Consider the following 22,088-nt stretch of genomic DNA (forward strand, 5'->3'; position numbering starts at 1 on the left):
AAATGATCACACCAATGTATGAATGGTGTGAATATAACAAATATATCATCATGGGCCATGCAACTTTGATCTCATTTGAATTATTGGTGAAATCCTCGTACGGCGTCAGTGTTAAAAAACAAAAAACAAAAAACTTTAATCTCATTTGAACCGTTGGTACAACTTGAGCTTCAACGCTCTTGTTTGCACACGTGCCCACATCAGTCAAATCAGTGGCGTGTGGTACACCTGCAGATGCAGGAAACACCGAGCTCGATGAGTCTTTGACTATAGGGACCATGGTGATACGTGTTTTATATCCATGTAGTTCATCCATTTTGGCAGTTTATTTTAAAGGGCGACTCAAAATTAAGACTGAACCAATTACCGATTGGACCACACAATGAAAATAAGGGTGATTAAACGTTCACCATTAAAAAGTTCATAAAGCCTACAGTAATATATTTATTTGACATTGAACTTGTTGGTAAGGTTACTTGGATCCAGAAGAAAGAGAAGAACAAACATCAACTTAATCCAAGATATTTGTGGCCCTTAGTGAATTTTTTAATAGTGGGTGTTTATTCACCACCACTGGTCCCAGTGGTATAGTCCACCTGATATTTGGATCTACTTTATTTCCAGATCATGCCCAAAAATGAGTAAAATATAGACGGATTGCATGAATATAAAACAGATACGTCATGGTGGGCCCCATGGTCACGGATCCACCGAGCTTGGTGGCTCCCCATATAAACCGAACTCACGTTCCCACCTTACCACAGCCACCGAAATTCCCTCCTGATATGAGACGAAGATCCCAACCGTTTACAGCTTTGCAGAAGCTATCATCCGTACACAATGATCTGTTATAAAAGAAGGAATTTTTGTTAGAATACGGAATGTGAACGATTCCGATCGGGAACGGATTGGCTACTCCCCCTGACAGCCCCGTGGCTGGTGATCGGTGATCTGTGGGCCCCACCATGATGTATGTATTTCATCCATTCCGTTCATCCATTTTGAAAGATGATTTTAGGGCTTTACAATAAAAATTAAAGGGTTATAAGTCTCAGGTAGACCACACCAAAGGAAAACAATAGTGATTGGATATCCATCATTTAAATCCTACTAAGGCCCACTGTACTGTTTATTTGACATCCAATCTGTTGATTAGGTCATAAAGACCCAGATGAAAGGAAAAAACACATATCAGCTTGATCCAATACTTTTATGGGCCCCAAAATGTTTTTAATGGTTGACGTTCATTCAACACTGTTTCCTATAATGTGGTACACCCGAGATTGGGATATACCTCATTTTTTGTTGTAATAACATAAAATGATCTATAAAAATAGATGGACAGCATTGATGAAACAGATACATCATAGTGGGGTCCACAGAGCACCGACCATCAGCCATTGGCCGGTGGCAGGGAGAGTAGCCAATCCGTTTCCTTCGGACCAGTGTCTAGTACGGATGTACGGATAGGACGCCGTTGGACTGGTGACCCGAACACCAGCTAGCCGGCGTCATAGCTCCGCGGGTTCCCAGCATCACGTATATATTTTATTGGCGCCGTCCATATATTTTCCTAGCAAATTTTAGACCACGGTCTCGTAAACAAGAGATCTAGAACTTCAAGTGGGCCTAACCACATGAAACAGTAGGGAGAATGATGTCCACAATTGAAACCTTCTTAGAGCTTACACTGATGTTTAGTTTTTCATCCAATTGGTTGATAAAGTCTCTCAGATCTAAATGAAGGGAAAATACAAATAATTTTGATTCAGAACTTTTGTAGGCCACAAATTTTTTTCAATAATAATCATGCAATCTCTACAATTTCCTTGTGGTGTGGTCCACTTGAGATTTGGATATGCTTACTTTTGGGTTCATGACTTAAAATTAAGTGAAGAATGGCCGTGACAGTGGGGATAAAACACACATATCATGGTGGGCCCACAAGCTTTGACACCAGCTAGCTGGCTGGTTTCTGAGTCACCAACCAAACCGTGTCCCCTGCCATGCTGCCACCGGCCAATGGCTGGTGGTCAGTTCTCTGTGGGCCCCACCATGATGTATGTGTTTCATCAATTTCGTCCATTTATTTTTTTAGATCATTTTATGGTATTATACATAAAATGAGGTATAATCTAATCTCAAGTGGATCACATTATAGTAAACAGTGTTGAATGAACATCAACCATTAAAAACTTTTTGAGGCCCATAAAAACATTGGATCAAATTGATATTTATTTCTTTTCCCTTAATCTGGGTTTTCATGACCTAATAAACAGATTGGATGTCAAATAAACAGTACAGTCGGCCTTTGTAGGATTTAAATGATGGATATCCAATCACTATTGTGTTCCTGTGGTGTGGTCCACCTAAGGTTTATATCCCTCTCGCTTTTAGTACAAAGGCCTAAAATCATCTTAAAAAATGGATGAATGGAATTAATGAAATACATACATCATGGTGGTGGGGCCCACAGATCGCCGACCACCAGCCAGGGGCAGTAGCCAATCCGTTCCCGGTGACAGGGGAAGTAGCCAATCCGTTTCCGTCTGTGGTACGGTGATGACCGTACCGAATCAAAACCAGAAAAGCCATAGTGGCAGTAGAGTAATTACATAGAAGGCAAGTGCTATATTTAGACGTCGTCCTGCGATACTACAAAGCTAGCCATGCGGACCAGTGCCTTCGTACATCTCTCTGTCTCTCTCTAGAGCATTCTCTCTGGTTAGGACGGGTTATTTTTTTACTCGGGCAATATTTCTTCCGCCATCTGTTATCTCGGGCCATTTTTTAAGCTGTTTTTAATGGCGGGATGAGGACAGATGTCCTTCAAAGGCAGAAGAACAGCTAGACCCAGAACCCCACAATCTGGTATCCTTTCTCCTTCGATTTTTCTTTCATTGTTTCTCCTTTTCTCTTCCTTCCCTCTGTTGAAGCTCTTTTAATGGCGTTGATCTTGATGGGTGTCTGAGAAATATGTGAGAATAGCTTAAGAACTGGAAACCCATATTAGAATTCTCAGATGGGTATTTTTTGTTTTTTTGTTTTTTTTTTTTTCAAATTTCATCCGCTGTTGCTCCATTTTTTCTCCCTTAAGCTTGTTTAAGCTCTTTTAGTGGTGATTTGGTAGATGGGTGTCTGTCAAATGTGGAAAAAAGCAGAAGGCCACATGGAAATTTCTTTTGGGCATTTCTCCTTTACCAATTTAGTTCACCTTTCATGCATTACAGGATGCTTTATTTTGGCTGATTCCTCTATTTCTGTGTGTTTTTTTACCTTCTCTGTTTTGGCTGATAATCTGTGAGATCTGTAAGGACAGTAGAAAAACCAGATCCAGATCAAAATAGCATCTGGGTGTATCATCTTCTACAGTCACCCATCTCCGATGTGTGAAAGAAGGTTCTCAGCCATTGATTTCTCTCAGTGGGTTCTTTCTTTGATTGAGGTCCTTCAACGCTTCCATGTAGACATATATCTGTCAAATATATTAAACATTTAAAGAAACAGAAGCCCATCTTCTTCCATTTACTTCCATCTCTGTTGGATGAGAGAAGGTTCTAAGCCATGAATGCTCTGTTTCTACATGTTGTTTTTTTGCCTTTGTTTCAAGCTATTTTCATGGAATCATGTTAACGAGTGTCTGTAATATAGGGTAGAAAAACAGAAGCTCGGATCTGGGTAGTTGTTCTTCTGCATTGTCATGAGGCTGGAATCCTCTGAAACCTGTTTTAGGCAGTGCATAAAACAATAGAGATCTTTGGGGTACACCATGTTGTATATGTTATATCGGCGAGTACACTCCTAGATATCAGGCCATGGGGCCAAAAATCAGCCAGATACATAACTGAGATGGGCCACAATGGTGGGTGTCTCACATCAAAACCCATTCATCTGGTTGGAATAACCAGGATGAAGTGAAGATATGAAAATCAGTCTGATACAAAGCTCAGGCGGGCCACAACCTGTGAATTTAGAGGTTTTAGGCACAATTCTATGTCTGCCATTTGAGGGTTTTTTTTTTTTTTTTTAAAATTATTATCATGCACATCTTTTGCTTTTCATGTATAGTGAATGTAACGATTATCACCGGATGGACAGAGTGGATTCCACATATACAACATGGTGGGCCCAAAGAGCTTTGGTGTTTTATGTGTTGTGTAAAACAGGCAAGGTAGAGGATTTGTGTAAAACAGGCATTGTAGAGGATTCCAATCCATTGGCTCCCATCTCTCATGCATGAACGGTGTTTTTGGCCATAAATACTATGATTCTCTAAGCTCTTTTAATGTCTGCATTTTCGTAGGTATCTGCAAAATATAGAAGAACAGTTAAAAGATTAGCATCCAGGCATTTTGCTTTCTCCAATTTTATCCACATCTAGTGCATGAAAGAAGTACTTCTCATGCATGGATTCTCTAAGGAAATCTTTCAAAACTCACGGGGCTTACAAGAGCATGGCTGGAGTGTTGGGTGATGGCCAAGAACAGCAGCCTATCCTCAGTCATGAAGATGATGGGGCAAGTTCAGCTGATCGTAGAGATGTGGCAGTGAAGATTAATGGCAGCAATGGAAATAACAGAGATCTTGAGCTTGGTGTTGACAACACAAACCAGGTATGGAGGGGATCAAGCTATGAATTTTGGAAAGAAGGTACGGCAGATGGAAGTGAGTTACAGCAGCCGGGGAATGGTGATGGTGGCTTCGATTTCCAGCAGCGGCACCCGATTGAAGATCCCCCGTCGAAGCTCATCGGGCAGTTCTTGCATAAACAGAAGGCGTCGGGGGAGATTTCGCTGGACATGGATCTGGAGATGGATGAGCTGCAGCAGGATCAACACCTTCCGCCCGTAAATGAGGATTCAAACCAGCAGCTGTCCATGTCGCCAAAGGAACTCAAGGTCTCATTCCAAGATCCATCAATGTCAGCACAACGTATCGAGATTGCAACGGAACCCGTCCGGCAGCGGCATGTGAGCTCTCCGGATAGCGACGATAAGCAGAATGAGATTTCATTGAAATCAGGAGAGGTCCTGAGATGCACTTCGAATTCTTCTTTCCATCGCAGCTCGAGCCTGTTGCAAGGCAAGACGAAGTCAAGGCTGATGGACCCACCAACCCTTGGAGATGAGGGGAAGAAATCAGGTATGGCGGCGAAATCCGGGCAGTTGAGATCGGGAATGATGGGGAAGGCGGATGAGGATGATGACGACCCTTTCCTCGATGAAGACCTCCCCGAAAAATTCAAGCAAGAAAAGCTTGGTGCAGTTACGGTTCTCCAATGGCTCAGCCTTGTCCTCATCTTGGCCGCACTAATTTGCAGCCTTTCAGTCCCCTTTTTAATAAGACGGACGTTATGGGATCTGCACCTTTGGAAATGGATAGTCATGGTTTTGGCTCTGATATGCGGGCAGTTGGTGTCTGGTTGGGTAATTCGGCTCGTTGTATTCTTCATCGAGAGGAATTTCCTTCTACGGAAAAGGGTCTTGTATTTTGTCTATGGCTTGCGGAAGGCAGTTCAAAACTGCCTGTGGTTAGGTCTGGTTTTAATTACTTGGCATTACATTTTTGACAAGAAGGTTGAGCGGGAGACAAAAAACAATGCATTGCCTTATGTGACCAAGATCCTGGTCTGCCTCTTGGTGGGCACATTGATTTGGCTTGTAAAGACGCTTCTACTTAAGGTCTTGGCTTCCTCTTTCCATGTGAGTACGTATTTTGATCGGATTCAAGACTCTCTGTTTAACCAGTATGTGATTGAGACGCTCTCAGGCCTGCCTCTAATTGAAAACCAACGTGTCATTGAAGAAGAACAGAAGGTTATGGCTGAGGTACAGATACTTCAGAATGCTGGCGCTAGGATGCCCGCTGACCTCAAAGATGCAGCAATGCCAAGCAAGAGTGGGCGGGTGATTGGGAGTGGCAGGCTCCAAAGGAGCCCACGTGTTGGGAATAAAAAGGTTTCCGGGGCAATTTCTATGCCTGAGGATGAGGGCATTACAATAGACCATCTACACAAACTCAACCAGAAGAATATCTCAGCTTGGAACATGAAGAGACTGATCAATATAATCAGGCACGGAGTTTTGTCCACCCTGGACGAGCGGATACTGGATTCTCATTCGAAACAGGAGGATGAGTCAATGATGCAGATTCGGAGTGAGTATGAGGCCAAAGCTGCAGCAAAGAAGATCTTCACTAACGTAGCTAAACCTGGATCTAAGTATGATTTCATCCTTTTCTTTGTATAAGTAGGACCCCATGGCTCAGTGATCCAAAACATTGATGTGATTGGACCCAATTTGGATGGCCCATTAACCAAAAATCTCCCAATAGAAAAATCACAACCCTTCAACACATGTCCAATAAAGCTATAGGTGGTTAATTAAGAAAATACAGCAATTCACAGTCAAACAAAAATGTCCAAAGTGATGTTCCAATCTTCTTCTTCTTCTTCTTTGATATATATATATATATATATGGTACATGAGGTCGAGCTATGTGGGCCCCACTGTGAAGTGTGTCAAACATCTACCCCATCAGCCAGATGCACCATTCCATGGTGGGCCATGGGCTTAAAAATCAAGTCAATCCATGACTTGGGTGGGCCACACTACATACAACAGTTGAGAGGGGTTACCCTCCCATTAAAACATTCAGAATCATTTATTGGTCCCACTGAGATTTGGTTCACAAATCCAGACCATCCATTGTGTGTGTCCCACTTGGATGAGGGATCAGACTAAGTTTCAGCCTTATCCAAAACTCAGGTGGGCCCCACAAAGTGCTTTTATATGTTTTAGGCATGTCTTCACATGGTTTTAGATAGTATGGTCCATCTGAATTCCATATACGGCTGATTTTTAGGATATCCCATAACCTAAAGGGGACCCATCAAATGCACGGCGTTGATGTTTGACACACATCACGGTGGGGCCCACACAGCTTGACCTCATGGGAAGTTCCCATGAGGTCGACCTTATAGTACCATTTCGCTATATATATATATATATCAAAGGCTTGGATTGTTGAAGTATGTGCCCGTCTTGTTCAAAATAGAATACGTGCATACCGCACCAACTGTCAGGCTGATCATGGTGTTGCATAATTTCTTCTGTAATGTTGATGGCGTGGACGCTCATGAAATCTACAGGTATATCTGCCTCAATGATCTGATGCGTTTCTTGAGAGAAGATGAAGCTCTGAAGACTATGAGTCTCTTTGAAGGAGCAAGCGAAAGCAAGAGAGTTAGCAAAACTGCTCTCAAGAACTGGGTGGTAATGAATTTTGTTTCTTCCTCTCCTCAATTCTTGGTTGTAATGAACTGTGTTAGATGGGCATAGACAACTGAATGAAATTGTTGAGTTGCCTTGGTTCTGCTGGAGAAACAACCGAGTAGTGACTAGTCACTGTACAACTTGTTTGTTTTAGGCTGAGAAACTGAATTAGTTGTAAATTAGCAAGTCACACTTGGAAACTGAGTTTTGAAATTAGTATGGACACCATGGTTCTGAATATTGGTATTGGTGGGCATTTCTGCTCACCCAAAAAATGATACAATATGGGTGTCGTGTATTAGTATCGGCCCTGTAGTGGACCATATCAGTTGATTTTTTTTCCAAGTCAAAAAAATTAGTGAAAAATAATGGAAAATAAGTAAAAGAAAATAAGATATTCAAGAGTCTTAAAAAAAATCGTGTTTTGAATATGCATTCAATGGTTTATTTGACCATTCTTTGGTTAGAATGTTTTCTGTTGGACTTCTAGAAAGTCAACCAAATGCGCCTTAATTGAACACAAATCAAGCATGATTCGGTTAATTAGGCCAATTTACATTGAAATACAACAAAAAGAGGATGTAAACATGCAAAAAGGAGTTGGTTTACCTATTTTATCTAATTTTTCCCATAATGGTACATTCTAGTATAAAATGTTCTCTTAGCTTTTGGTATGGTTGAAAAAAAAAAGGAAGAGGAAAGATGAGAGGAAAATCAAAAACAAATATCAAATTTGGGCTTTTATGGTCGCATCAGCCTTTATAGGACCTGTATCGGTGCTGATATACCCCATATGATTGCAACAGGCCAATATGGCCCCCCTTTCTTCCTTGGGGTAAATGCAACCCCGTATCGCGTATCATACCAAGCTGACATGTATTCTTCAATTAATGATAGATATGAATGCATAGATTAAATTTTGTATATTGGTGCAACTCTATTAATCTCTCACCTCTATTATTGCAGGTGAATGCATTCAGAGAAAGGAGAGCTCTCTCGTTGACACTGAACGACACCAAAACAGCAGTGAACAAGCTCCACCAGATGGTCAACGTTGTTGTGGGCATCATTATAGTGGTCATCTGGCTTCTTATTCTTGGAATTGCAACCACCCATCTTCTGGTCTTTATTAGCTCGCAGCTCCTGGTTGTAGTTTTTGTCTTTGGAAACACCTGCAAGACTGTCTTTGAAGCAATCATCTTTTTATTTGCAATGCACCCCTTAGATGTGGGTGATCGTTGTGAAGTGGATGGAGTGCAGGTACAAAACTAACAAACTTAAAAAAAATCTTGTATATTTAACTTTTTTAGGGGGAACTTACAGGCCCCTATTTACACATGTGAATTACAGATGGTAGTTGAGGAGATGAACATCCTAACAACAGTCTTTCTAAGGTACGACAACCAGAAGATCTCATATCCTAACAGCGTGCTCTCCACCAAACCAATCGGCAATTTCTATCGAAGTCCTGACATGGGAGATGCAATTGAGTTCTCCATTCATGTTTCAACTCCGGTACAAAAGCTAGCTCACATGAAAGAAAGAATCAAGGAGTAAGTTTTGAAATGAGCTCTATTTCATTTATTGTTCTTTAGAATATGTTGTGTGCTTTATCATGACAGTCTCTGTTCACTACCCCAAGTATAGGGTTGCGATGTAGTAATAATCTCGGTAAGACCGAGGTCAAATCCACAGGGACTGAACCTTGTACGTAATCTGAAAGTAACCAGAACTAGAATTGGAAGAAGATGTAATCTAAATCAGGAAAGTTTAGGAAAATAATGATGAATAAATTTAACTAAAACTTCTAAAATTCAAAGGTGGGAAATTTGTGATTTCAAGGATTCACTTGTAGAGATCAGGGAGATCTACGCTTGATTCACGAACTCAATTGGAATCAGAGTCCCATCTTCATTCAATTGGAGGATAAATCATTAAAAATCACATCTGAACTTCCTTTGATCTAGTTATCAATAGAAGATAGGTATGAGAATTAGAATTGATTCCATCACAAAACCATGCCCATGAGACAAAGCAAACAACAGAATTTAACCAATCCACATTCAATCTAAGAGAGTTATGAATGTTAGGAAGGGTTTCATCATCCAACCATGCCCATGAGATGATGGCGTACAACAAGGCTCCCACGTTCATAATCCCTATAATGAATAGAACATGCTCAGAGCCATCGCAGATCCATTGTAATTTAAGTCGCAATAAACCATTAAAGACTAAAAATAGTCCATGTAATCAAACTATAATTAGAGAGGGTTCATAAACATAAATCAAAATCGTAGAAAACTCCTCATCACGCTACAAGCTTCACCTCTTAGCTCTAGCTAAGAGGTTTAGCCAACCATAATCATGATCAACTAAAGGCTATTAAAGGAAAGACATAAACAAAACTAAGAAGAAGGGAGAAAAACTCCTTATAGCAGACAACCTCTCCACGCCTTCTTTCTCTCTTTCTTGCTCTACCCGTTCACATCCACCCACATCCAGATGATGAATGACCTCTCTCTCTTCCTCTCTCCCTTTTATAGAAGCACCAGGGGCGGTGGAATGAGTCGGTGTGGAGTTTTACGCACAGCAGCGTGTGCAGCCGCGAAAACGCAAGCTGAGTTGCGTTCTGACGGTGTTTTCGGACGGTGGACATCCAAGAAACACGTTTTGACTCCATGATTGGGGTAAAGACCCCCCTCTGAAGATTCTGGACAGTTCAGATCATCTAACCGACTACAAACGGTGGACCACAACACCCCGCAACGTCCAGAAAAACAGGACGTGCATATGGTGTGAACGGACCTGCGTTGAGATGCTCGGTGGGCCCCACAGTGATGTTTTCGGCGAAATCTACCCCGCTCATTAGATTTCTGGCGAAAAACCAGTCGGAAAGGAGTGGTTTTGGTCGAGTTTTGGTGCAGTCCATTGTATCAAATCAACTTGCCGTTCATCTTGCGTTTTCTAGCAATCTACATGTGTACGTGCGCATGGGGCCAAAAGGCCGCCATGGCAAGGGTCGTGACCACCCCCTGGATGCAATGGACGGTTCTGATTGTGCAACGGAACCATGATGGGGGCCCATAACGTGCAACTAACCAGACGCGGTGCGTCCGCTGGCTTCCTGTGCGAAAAGGGTCGGGTCAGCCCGACTTTAACCGGGCTGCCGACCGGTGCACATCCAGTGTACCTTCCTTTTGTGTGTGCGGATCCCCATGTGGGGCTCATCGTGATGTTCATGAGAAATCCGCTCCGTCCATCCGTTTTGCCACCTCATTTAAGGTGTTGAGACCAAAATTGAAGCATATCTAGATATCAGGTGGGCCCCAGATCGGTGTTTTATGGGCTGATCTGTTCATTGGGCCACTTCCACAAGGATCCAATGGTTGAAATTCAATTTGTATGGTTAATTTAGGGTCCTCAGGTTAGATATAAAGTTTCGAGCTAAACGGATGGTGGGAACCCTGTGATCTTGCATTCAGGATGATTTTCAGAACTCTTTAATGTTGATCACTTGATTTTCTCGGATATTTGGCGTGTAAATTCTTCGATCTCGGTCTCCTGGGATCCGTCCCTTGCCTTGGTAATTTCTGAGCGTTAAATCCATGCTTTTAGTACCCTTTTTCAGTCCAAGATCCTAAATTCACCTTGCAGCACAAACATGATTAAAATAGGGCGTTAAACAGTATCATGTCTGTAAAATCAGGTAATAACTGGGGTTTAATATGCAATATTTGACCCTCAACTGTCTCCATCCTTCATGTTCTCAAAACATCTGAATAGGATGTTTTAAGTCATTGCTGAGTCTGAATTCCTTGGTAGGATGTCCTGAATTATTCGGTTGAGCAATCTTGAGTTTGACCCTAGTAGTTACTTCTTCTTCTTCTTCTTCTTCTTCTTCTTCTTTCACACAGGTAGTGTTTAGTTAGAAGTGTGATGGTCTAATTAAGTTTGGGCACATTTTATGAGAGCTTTGCTAAGCATACATGCGTGTGCAGTAAAGCTCGAGTACACACTACACCGTGTCAGCATGGCGCATACCTGTATCCATCCATCAGGTTGGTCTGACCTTCTCCATGTTTTCCAAAAAAATAAAATCTGGTCCAATCAGCATGTGGGCCCCAATGTTAGAAACAGGTGGATGTGTTAGAAAGCTGCAGCCAAGTTTTTCAGTACCATACATTGGTTTTGCAAACTGTGAACCACCTGACCAGTGGATCAACATGATGTCATCAGTATAGTGATGCTGTTCTGATGGAAGGATTGGATCTTGTACCTATTGCGTCATGATGGCACATGTGTACATGAGTGTTAATGCATATGTGTGTAGCCTTGGCAAAGTTTGTTCAATGAAAGCTCCTTTTAAGGAGAAACAAGTTGCAACTAAGTCAAACCACCTTACTTCTTTGCACCCTTGCATTTTGGCATATACAATGTGATGTAGAGCGGGTCGCGGACAGTTTCATGGCCAAGATGAACCAGAAAAGGGCCGGTCGATGACAGAAGTGATCCGGACCGTTGGACCTTAGATCGGGCATATCTCACAATCCGGAATGAGTTATTGGGCGTAAAATATATGATTTTGGGGTAGAACGAGCTACTTTAGCCAACCAACCCCGCTACGCCGGGTTGCGTAAGCCGGAATTGCGAAATACCCCTGGATCGACGGTCGTTTCCCTGTTTTAATTCCGTTTTTACTATAAATAGTAAGTTTTAGTTTGATTATAACTCTTCATCCGTCGGGCTTTAGGAGTCGCGCCCAACGTGAAAAGAGCTTAGAATAAGTAGGAGAACGGTTTGGTGAAGCCAAATAGGACACTTATTATTTTTGGCCGAAAACCTTGCGCACTAGTAGACATCACGACCGTCTATAAATAGTAAGTTTACTATTTATAATAAGTCGCGGATTCTAGGAGTTTTAGTTGTAGTTTGATGCTGATTTCTTTCCCATTGCTTGGTACCCCTATTTAAAGGGTTGTGAACTTGTTTTTATTTATTAATTAATCAATTTTGAATTTATTAGAATTTATTTCTATTTTTCTGCTTTCTTTCCTCGTGGATTCCGAAGTCTCTGTGAGGAGTCCAAAGAAGCTCCGTGGATTCGGAGTAGTTATCCTCATCACGTTCATCCCTGCGTCACAATGGCAGTCTGGGGGTCAAGTGAATTAGGATTCATGGTAGATCTTTGGACTGTTTGGTAATTTTGTAAGCAAATGATACCTACTCACCAATCTTCTTGATTTTGTGGAATGTGTCTCCACAATCTTGAGAGCCCACCCCACTATGTGATGTCGTGACATCATGTTTTTTTTTGGTGAACAAATTGTCTGTGGCCCCTCATTTCACTGGCTTTATGACACCTGAGTACTTCAAAAATGAGCTATGTACCTAGATTGTTTTGTCTGCTAGAACTTCATGCGTGAAATCTGTCTTCGTGTGGTAATGATGTTGTATCATTGTATGATTTGTATCATGGGTTTTAGGACTGGCACCAACAGTCAAACATTTTAATACGTGTCGGTCAATCAGCTAGCCCTGATACGTGCTATGGGGATGTATCAGTGTCTTGAGTGTGCTGGCATGTGTATCCGCAGATTGAGGCCAGCAGGGTTCAATCTTGTTACGGTCCTTATATTGCACTGGGGCCAAGACACATCATCATCATCATCATCATCATTATTATCTAAGCCTTATCCCCAACTAATTAGAGCCAGCTGGCCGGCCTAGACACCCATGACCCTATTACTTGGCAGCTATCGGACCCAATTGATTTGGGTCAGTTGGCTCAGTTATGTTATGTGGACCTGAAAGGAACTGAGTCCTAGCCTCTCAGGAGGGTTGGGATACGTGTACTGCAGTACCTGACCTGAACTCGACCCATTGAGAGCCTCTGCAAACGACATTCTTTCTGGAGTTTGAAATGCTGCTTCTAAATCATGAGACTATAATAAAGCAATCAACAGGATCACTTGAAAATGTTTGTATAAGCCTTTTTAAATTCTAACTAGCGTTGAACTACAACCCAGGTCGGATCTGACATGGATTTTACTTGCTCGAATTGTCTGATTGTGAATGGAAGTTTCTATGCAAATGTGAATTGTTGAAATGGTGATGATGCCAACTGTTTTTAAGAAAAATAACTGGGTGGTTCACAAAAGAGACGTTTCTTTGAAAACAACAATGAGTTCCAAGGTTCTCTTTAGTGGAACTCCAAATAGCTTTTAAGCTAACATCGCATCAGTGAAGGTTAAGAAGAGAACGCGAGCCAACTATGTAAAGTACATAGTTAGCAAAACCATTTTAGACTTAAATATATCTGAAAAAGAACTTGTATAATTGCATTTCTGCCCATTATTTAATTACCTATGTGCATTATCGTTTACAAGAAAGAAATTGTAATGTAGTTTATGTTGAAGTCTTATATTCTGATCTTATTGTTTATGAGGCGAGAATTAAATGGTATTTAATATTAAAGTTCCATATTATGAGCTTATGGATATAGCAATGTATTCAATAACCTCAACTGTGGCTGTAACAGTCGAATTTTGTTTTGTGTAAAAATGTATTGGCCATGTATTGGTCCATTACAGATTATATCGGCTCCTAAATGGCCTTTTTCTCCCCCCTTAATTGGGCATTACGACCAAGGTGTTCCAAAACGGTAATGGTGGCCGTAACGGCCGCCAGCGTTACCATTATGATACGGGTCGTAACGGCCATTATGGCCCCCACATCGGCTGTTACGGCCCTTTTTTATCTTTTGAAAAAACTGTTACAGGACCGTTATGGGGCCTTTTATAGCCTGCTTTTTCTATAACGGCTGTTATGGCCCTTTCAACCCCATAACGCATAACGGTTTTGACCGTTACTGTTACGTAACGGCCGTAACCGATTTTGAATACCTTGATTACGACCCTGTATCATGTAATGGGTACTGCCTTTAACTATTTTTTTAATACCCTTGCTCCTGAGTCAAAACCACATTAGACATGGACTTCTATTCTCCTAACTTTTTCTGTGTTTGTATTTTTTGAACTGATTTTTTGCTGTGTTTCAGATCTGATCTTTTCATGTGATTGTCCATGTACTTTTTTCCATGGTCAACAGTAGTATGGATAGAACGTGAGATAACTGTTGAGATTTTTATCATTTCCAATACAATTACCTCTTCATATTCTTGAATCTATGGCTTTGCTTTCAACAATCAAATCAGATTTCTGAATTTTGATTGAAGAGCAAGGTATCATTCTGAAGAATCTCGTAGTCAAGTCTGTGGAATGAATGAAAAAAGAAAAAGAAAAAAAAGAGATGAGCTTGGTTTCTTGTGCAAAAATTCTCTGCAAGTCCTTGAATGATCTTTTCTGCTGCAGATGCATTGAGCGCAATAAGGAACACTGGTACCCGAACCCGCTCATCGTGGTCAAGGATGTGGATGAAATGAACAAGCTAAAGATAGCAGTGTGGTTGCAGCACCGCATGAATCATCAGGACATGGGGGAGAGGTGGATCCGGAGGGCCCGCTTGGTTGAGGAGATGATCTCTGTCTTCAGGGAACTCGACGTCGAGTACCGCATGGTGCCGCTGGATGTCAACGTCCGGAACATGACTGGTTCGTCTTCTACCAGGCTTCCGTCGACTTGGGCAACTTTTACCTGAGTGTACAAATTCAACAGTTTCTAGTTCACAAAAGACAGGTCTTGTTCATCGGGCAGACCATAGGGGGTATGAGAAGGGTGGGGCTTGCTGCACTGCTGCCAAAAGGTGATTAATCTTCTTTTTCTTCTATACTCATACACGCCCACCTCTTCTGTCATCCTCCTTATATGTGGTAAATAAGGGTGTTTTTTTTTTTTTTTTTTTTTTTTTTGTTTGTGTTTTTGCATGTGTGGACTATATTTTCTAGTGTAATCCTTTTGTTTTTGACTGATAATTTATCATTTTGGGATATGCTTGGATTACTTTATTGGACAATCTATGCTGTTTGTCACCATGGCCCTCTTACTGGAGAAGATCTTGGACATGTATTAGACAAGTGTACCATTCAACCATTGATCAAGAACTTCAATTAGGTCCAAACTACTCTTCATGGATAGCCAGGTCAAATCCACATTGAAGGCATGATCTGTTGGGGATTTGTGTTGCGGAATCACACAGATCTAGATCTAGGATAGCAATCCAATAACGTCAAGCAACCACAAGAGAACATAAAGATTTAACGTGGAAAACCCTTACGGGAAAAAACCACGGTACAAAGCGACAGAAATCCACTATGAAATAGAAATTACAAGAGAGAAGACTTGTCCAATTCGAACAACCTTGAATCTCACCCTTACTACACCCTTTGATAACCCTAAAATCCTTTTTGGAACCCTTGGAAAACTTTTAGAAAGCCTTAGAATATTTTAGAATAGCCCTAGGGACCTCTATTTATAGTTTAGGAAACTCTACTTATGCACATAATCCGAAAATGTCTGGAAATCGCTTCAAATTTATCCAATTCGCGCAGGATTTACGTAACCTCGAGTAGTCGAAGGAGGGCCTCGACTGGTCGAGCATCACGGACACCCAAAGAACAAGCTCGCTGGACTTTGAGTCGAGCGTACCTCGACTAGTCGAGCAGCTCCCTCAACCGATCGAGCAGTCCACTCGACCGGTTGAGCGTCCTTGAAGTTTGAGGACATCAGTCCTGACAACAATCTTCACCATGTGTTCAATTTTTAACCATGTAGCTCCTTGACCTCTTTTCTTATCTCTGCATCACATCATAGCTTCAATCAACGCTTCTCGTACACATTCCGTCCTTCTTTTATGCCATCGCTAAGCCCAGAGAAGTTACACAGTACTTGAACTTCTCTATAGGAACGACCTTGGTGAATATGTCTGCTGGATTCATGCTGGTATGAATCTTTTCCAGTGTTACGCCACCTTCCTCAAGCACCTATTGGATAAAGTGGTGACGAACATTAATGTGTTTAGTGCGTGAGTGATAAACAGAATTTTTAACCAAATTGATAGCGCTCTCGCTATCACAGTTAACCGGCACGGCCTCCTGCTGAAGTCTCAACTGATTTATTATATCCCTGAGCCAAACACCTTTTTTTAAACGCTTCTGTCACTGTCATATATTCTGCTTCGATCGTGGAAAGAGCCACCACGGACTGAAGCTTTGACATCCAACTGATTGCTCCACGCGATAGTACAAACGAGTATCCTGAAGTAGACTTCCTGGAATTTATAATGTCTGTGTAGTTGAAATCCACATACCCTACCAACTTTGTCCTCGTTTTCTCAAAAGTTAAGACGTAGTCTTTCGTACCTCGAATATATCGAAGTAGTCATTTCACCGCTTCCCAATGTTGCTTGCCGAGATTTGACCTGTATTTACTCACAACACCGATTGCCTGTGAAATATCTGATCTTGTACAGACCATGGCATACATTAAACTGCAAACCGCATTCGAATAAGGCACATGAGACATAACTTGCTTTTCCTCATTTGATTTAGGACATTGTTCTGAGAAAAGCTTAAAGTGAGCCGCGTGGGGAACGCTCACCAGCTTTGCTTGGTCTATCCCATACTTGATCAACACATTTTCAAGGCAATCTGCTTGTGTGATAACCAAAGTCTGCTCTTCTTCCTGTCTCTATAAATATCTATGCCGAAAACCCTCTTTATAACCTCTAGATCTTTCATCTTTAATGTCCTTAATAATTGAGTCTTCAGTACATTGATTTCAGACATATCATGACAAGCGATCAACATGTCATCAACATACAGTACTAGGATGATGAATTTTCCATCACTCAGTGTCCTTGTAATAGACATAGTGATCGTATTCATTCCGAGTAAATTTTTGACTTACCATGAAAGAATCAAATTTTTTATACCACTGCCTAGGCGACTGTTTTAGGTCGTACAACGACCTCATTAATGTACAAATCTTTTTCTCTGCCCCTTTAACTTCGTAGCCCTCTAGTTGCTTCATGTAGATCTGCTCTTCCAATTTCTCGTGCAGGAATGCAATCTTTACATCCATCTGTTCCAGCTCGAGATCGTATTGGGCAACTAGCGCCTACACGAATCTGATAGATACTTGCTTAACCGCCAGCGTGAATATCTCTGTGAAGTCAATTCCTTCTCTCTGAGTATAACCCTTCGTTATCAACCTTGCTTTGTATCTATCTTGTTTCCTTTTGAATAACCACTTGCATCCGATCGCTTTTCGGCCCATAGGAAGCTCCACTAGCTCCCATGTGTGATTTTTGTGCAACAAGTCCATCTCATCGTCCATAGTCACCTTTCACTTTTCTGCATCAAGCTCATAAAGAGCCTGCTGAATAGTAGACGGGTCCCCCTCATCTGTAATGAGGGCATATGCAATATTAGAGTCATCCCTGTATTTTGCCTGTAACCTGCGATCACGCGGTGGGTTCCTTCTCACAAATGGCTGCTCCACCTGATCTTGTATCTCTGTTTGCACATCTGTCTCTGCCTGAGTATCATCTGAGTCAATCTGGACATCTATGATCAACCTTTTTTTGTTCCTTTTGCTCCTTTTTGTTATTCTTGCGGAATAGAGAGTTTTCATCGAATCTGACGTCACGACTAGTGATGACCTTGCGTGTGATCTTGTTGAATAACCTGTAACCTTTCACACTAATGTCATAGCCAACAAAGATGTACTTTTTGGGTTTATGGTTTAGCTTATCTATCTCAACTGATGGTACATGAGAGTAAGCTTCACAACCAAATATGCGTAAATCTGAGTAGTCGATTTTCTGACCACTTCATACTTCCTCTGAGATTTTACATTCAATTGCCGTTGAAGGAGATCGATTCACCAAATAACAAGCTGTGTTAACGGCTTCTGTCCATAGGTCCTTGCCCAACGTAGCATTACTTAACATGCATCTAGCCCTTTCCAGGAGAGTCCGATTCATTTGCTTAGTCACACCGTTTTGCTCGGGCGTGTGTCGCACTGTGTTGTGTCTGATGATCTCTTCATCCTTACAATACTCATTAAACTCAGTTGAAGTAAATTCTCCACCATTGTCAGTCCTTAAAACTTTTATTTTTCACCCTGACTGTTTTTCTACATTGCCTTACATTGTTTGAATATGGTGAAAACTTCGGATTTACATTTCATGAAGTAAACCCAAACTTTCCTAAAGTACTCGTCAATGAATGAAACAAATCATGACGACCCCCCAATGGAAACTTCTGGCGATGACAATTCAATAACGTCAAGCAATCATAAGAGAATACAAAGACTTAACGTGGAAAACTTTTGCGGGAAAAAACCACGACACAAAGCAACAAAAATCCACTATGAAGTAGAAATTACAAGAGAGGACTTACTCGATTCGAACAACCTCGAATCTCACCCTTACTACATCCTTTGATAACCCTAAAACCCTTTTAGGAACCCTTGGAAAACTTTTAAAAAGCCTTAGAATACTTTACAATAGCCCTAGGGACCCTTATTTTTAGTTTATGAAACTCTACTTACGTACCTAGTCCGGAAAAGTCCGGAAACCGCCTCAAATTTACGCAGTCTACGCAGGATCTGCGTAACCTCGACTAGTCGAAGGAGGGCCTCGACTGGTCGAGCATCACGGACACCCAAAGAACAAGCTCGCTAGACTTTGAGTCGAGCGTACCTCGACTAGTCGAGCAGCTCCCTCGACCGGTCAAGCGTCCTTGGAAGTTTGAGGACATTAGTCCTGACAACATTATCCTGGGCATCTGATGGCGGTTGGGAAAGTGGACAGTCTGTGTGAATTATAACAATAATGCTGTCGTCATTAGGCTGGATGGTCCTATCCGGTGGAAACCATCTTGTGTTGTGACCTCAGAAGAGTCACTTTGATATCTTGTTTGGAAAATAAGACTCTTACCAAGGAATGGCCATTGTACATATGGTTAGTGGTTGTGGACAATATCATGGCCAAGATGGACCAGAGAAGGCCTGATCGGAGGTGGAAGTGATCCGGATCGTCAGAACGTTAAAACAGGCATATCCCGCAAACTTGAGTTATTTAACCTACCATATATGATTTTGGGGTAGGAGAAGCTACGTTAGCCAACCAACCCCGCTATGCCAGGTTGCCCACACATCAAATTTGCGAGATTCCATTGACAGTCGAAAATTCATTTTATTTACATTCTTACTATTTATAGTAAGTTTTAATTCGATCATAACTTTTGATCCATTGAGTTTTAGGAGCTGTATCCAACATTAAAAATGCTTAGAAAAATTAGGAGAATAACATGGTTAAGCCAAATAGGTTACTTACTATTTTTGGCCGAAAACCATGACGTCTACTGGAAATTATGATTGTCTATAAATAGTAAGTTTACTATTTATAGTAATTCAAGATTTTAGAGAGTTGGGAGTTGGAGTTTGATTCTGAAACTTCTTCCTAGGGTTCATATCACTATTTAAGGGATTGTAAACTCGTTTTTATTTATTTATTATTATTATTTATCAATCAATTTATTTATAATTATTTTCTATTTTCTTCCCTCGTGGAGTGGATTCGAGGAATCTGTCTGAGGAGTCCAAAGAAACTCCATGGATTCTGAGTAGTTACCATTGAGGAAGACAGGTGCTCGACCTCATCACGGCCATCCCTGTGTCAGTTAGGATCACTGACAGGGTTTGACAGGGAACGATGAAGAATGTATTGGGTTCGATGGATGTTACAGATCAATGTTATGAAATTACTCTTGTAACTCTGCATTGACTGACAATACAACTCATTTGCACCGTATCATGTTTTGATAAAGTTACCAGTAGTGTTTTGAACTTGTTAGTAGGCGTGGCAATGGTTGGAGCCTGAAGGCCTGTGTTTACTAAATGGCCCAAGAATTTTGGCTCAAACATTACTGGCGGTCCATTAATCAGAAGGCCCACTTCTACCCAACTAAGATTCTCTGCTGTGCCTAACCCAACTGCCGGTGGCATGGATTACCTACCCGTAGGACTCTGGTAGGTTTGTTTGTTACCATGAGTGTCAGGTGAGTCAGGACTTGACTCAGGACTGCTTACAGCATGTCTGAGTTGTTCAGTCGGAAAGCCAGGAGTGGTGGAAATGAGTCCGGTTGGCCTGTGGGTCAACTGGTCGAACCTTCTTTGGACCCTTTTTGGGCCATTGCATATGCGTATTACGGGTTGGGCTGGAAAATGAGGCCCCCCTGAATTAAATGGGTTTGAAGTTGGTTTTAATCGGGTTGAGGTTGGACTGAAAATTGAGCGCACTGAAATAAATAGGTTAAGGGATGAGTTGAATCCTGCCTCTTGTTGTTGTTCAATCTGGACGTGTGGTCACACGTGATACGAACAACATGAATTTGGTTAACCATGTGTAATTAGATTTAGTGTTGGCCATGCTAGAGTCGTCTTCGACTCTAATCGATTGAACGCCTATGCCTTATGGCACCGAGCTAGTCGGATTAAGACTAGATATATGAAAATTGTCATGACTCTTCAGTCACTAGTTGTTAAGGGAAGGGTTAGTCCTTTTGAATGGAATCTTTTTATCTTGGAACCAGTGATATTTTTCTTCTAATGGTGGTAGCCGATTGAGTTTCTCAATAAAGTAATAAGAATCGGACAAAATTAAAAATAAGATTGAATCATTGAGTCTATTAATTTGAATATTGGTGAAGTACAATCAATGAATAGAAAATTAACTAAGCAAATACTTATGGTAGCTTGTGCCAGCAAAACGGCCATGAAAACTACTAGATGATTGTGGTGTAAAGTCAGAAAGAAGTGGCTAGAAGTGGCTGGAGATATATTGAGGACTCTATAATTTGGAGATTTGGCGACTGGGTCGTGGATATTTAATTTACTCCTAAGTGTGTATTGTAGTGTTGCGTTGGACTAAGCTAAGAAATTACTAACTTCAAATTTGTCGTAGCATGGTTGGACAAAAATGGAAGAACCAAGTTAAAAAACTAAATTAATAAACGTCCATGGAGGATGGAAGGGGAACTAAGCTAAGAAGCTAAATTAATAAACGTCCATATAGGACGTAATGGATAAGCATTGTAGAGCTAAGAAGGGATTGAATGATTGGTGTTGGCAATGGTGCTCTAGCTCTTCTTCGAGTACTGCTTTTATAGACCACTAAGAAGTGGTGGTCATGCATAAGCTTTCGTGGCTTGTGCGTCAATCTTCTGATTACATAGTAGTTGTATCCTATCGAGATCTTGAGTCCTTGTGTTATGCCATCATATGTGATCCACTTCTATTTTCGAATGACTTTCCGTAATTTTCTTTCAAGTGGATTTGGGATGGCCATGCCATGTAATGTTGGACTGCGAGGAATTCAGCAGTAACGACATGTCTTTTAGAAGCTTCTTTAACACGCTAGGGGTTACACCTCTTGCATACATCGGTCGGGTGCCCTGTGAGAGATGACCGTCTTTTTTAATGCTAGATGTGCGTGCAGTTATGAGTATCAACTCCTTTTGACAACCTACGTGTTTTCAAGAGATAAGCGTTGGCAGTCTCTCTTGGCTCGAGAACATCTCTCCTGTCTTTCGTATGAGCGTCCTGACACGCAGCAACTTCTCGCCGGTTGACGTGAACTACATCAGGCCAAGTGTAAACAATGCTCCCAATGTCTCTTTATATTCAGAGAATGTGAAGAGTTGTTGTATCTTCTCGACTTCAATTCGAGAGTGGCAGGTGACACATGGTAGTATGGGGTTAGTGCTTGGTTGTCATGCGCGGCCTCTGAAGTCGGAAATCACCTGTCCTTTTATGGTTGGTGAGGATATTGATGGCATGACCTTCTATAAGA

The 22,088-nt window shown here is 41.4% G+C and overlaps 1 protein-coding gene across 2 annotated transcripts; it reads left to right on the forward strand.

Moving 5' to 3' along the window:
• The first annotated feature begins 2,679 nt into the window (after nucleotides 1–2,679).
• LOC131243224 (mechanosensitive ion channel protein 6-like) lies at nucleotides 2,680–15,247 on the forward strand. 2 transcript variants are annotated; one of them, XM_058242414.1, is made up of 6 exons: nucleotides 2,680–2,871; nucleotides 4,304–6,220; nucleotides 7,151–7,274; nucleotides 8,241–8,534; nucleotides 8,625–8,827; nucleotides 14,645–15,247. In XM_058242414.1, the coding sequence occupies exons 2-6, from the start codon at nucleotides 4,407–4,409 to the stop codon at nucleotides 14,928–14,930; spliced, it is 2,721 nt and encodes a 906-aa protein (XP_058098397.1). In that variant the 5' UTR covers nucleotides 2,680–2,871; nucleotides 4,304–4,406; the 3' UTR covers nucleotides 14,931–15,247. The 2 variants fall into 2 exon arrangements, with proteins under 2 accessions (XP_058098397.1, XP_058098399.1); XM_058242416.1 differs by lacking the exon at nucleotides 2,680–2,871 and adding an exon at nucleotides 3,008–3,026.
• Nucleotides 15,248–22,088: the final 6,841 nt, after the last annotated feature.

This window comes from Magnolia sinica, chromosome 4, assembly GCF_029962835.1.
Source record: "Magnolia sinica isolate HGM2019 chromosome 4, MsV1, whole genome shotgun sequence".
In the NCBI taxonomy this organism is placed as follows: Eukaryota; Viridiplantae; Streptophyta; class Magnoliopsida; order Magnoliales; family Magnoliaceae; genus Magnolia; species Magnolia sinica.

What these genes read in the sequence shown, in the direction of transcription:
- LOC131243224 (XM_058242414.1), top strand. Translation starts at nt 4,407, where the DNA reads ATGGATTCTCTAAGGAAATCTTTCAAAACTCACGGGGCTTACAAGAGC. An exon ending in CTGCTCTCAAGAACTGGGTG is followed by an intron (nt 7,275 to 8,240) that starts GTAATGAATTTT and finishes CTATTATTGCAG; the next exon opens with GTGAATGCATTCAGAGAAAG. An exon ending in GTGAAGTGGATGGAGTGCAG is followed by an intron (nt 8,535 to 8,624) that starts GTACAAAACTAA and finishes TGTGAATTACAG; the next exon opens with ATGGTAGTTGAGGAGATGAA.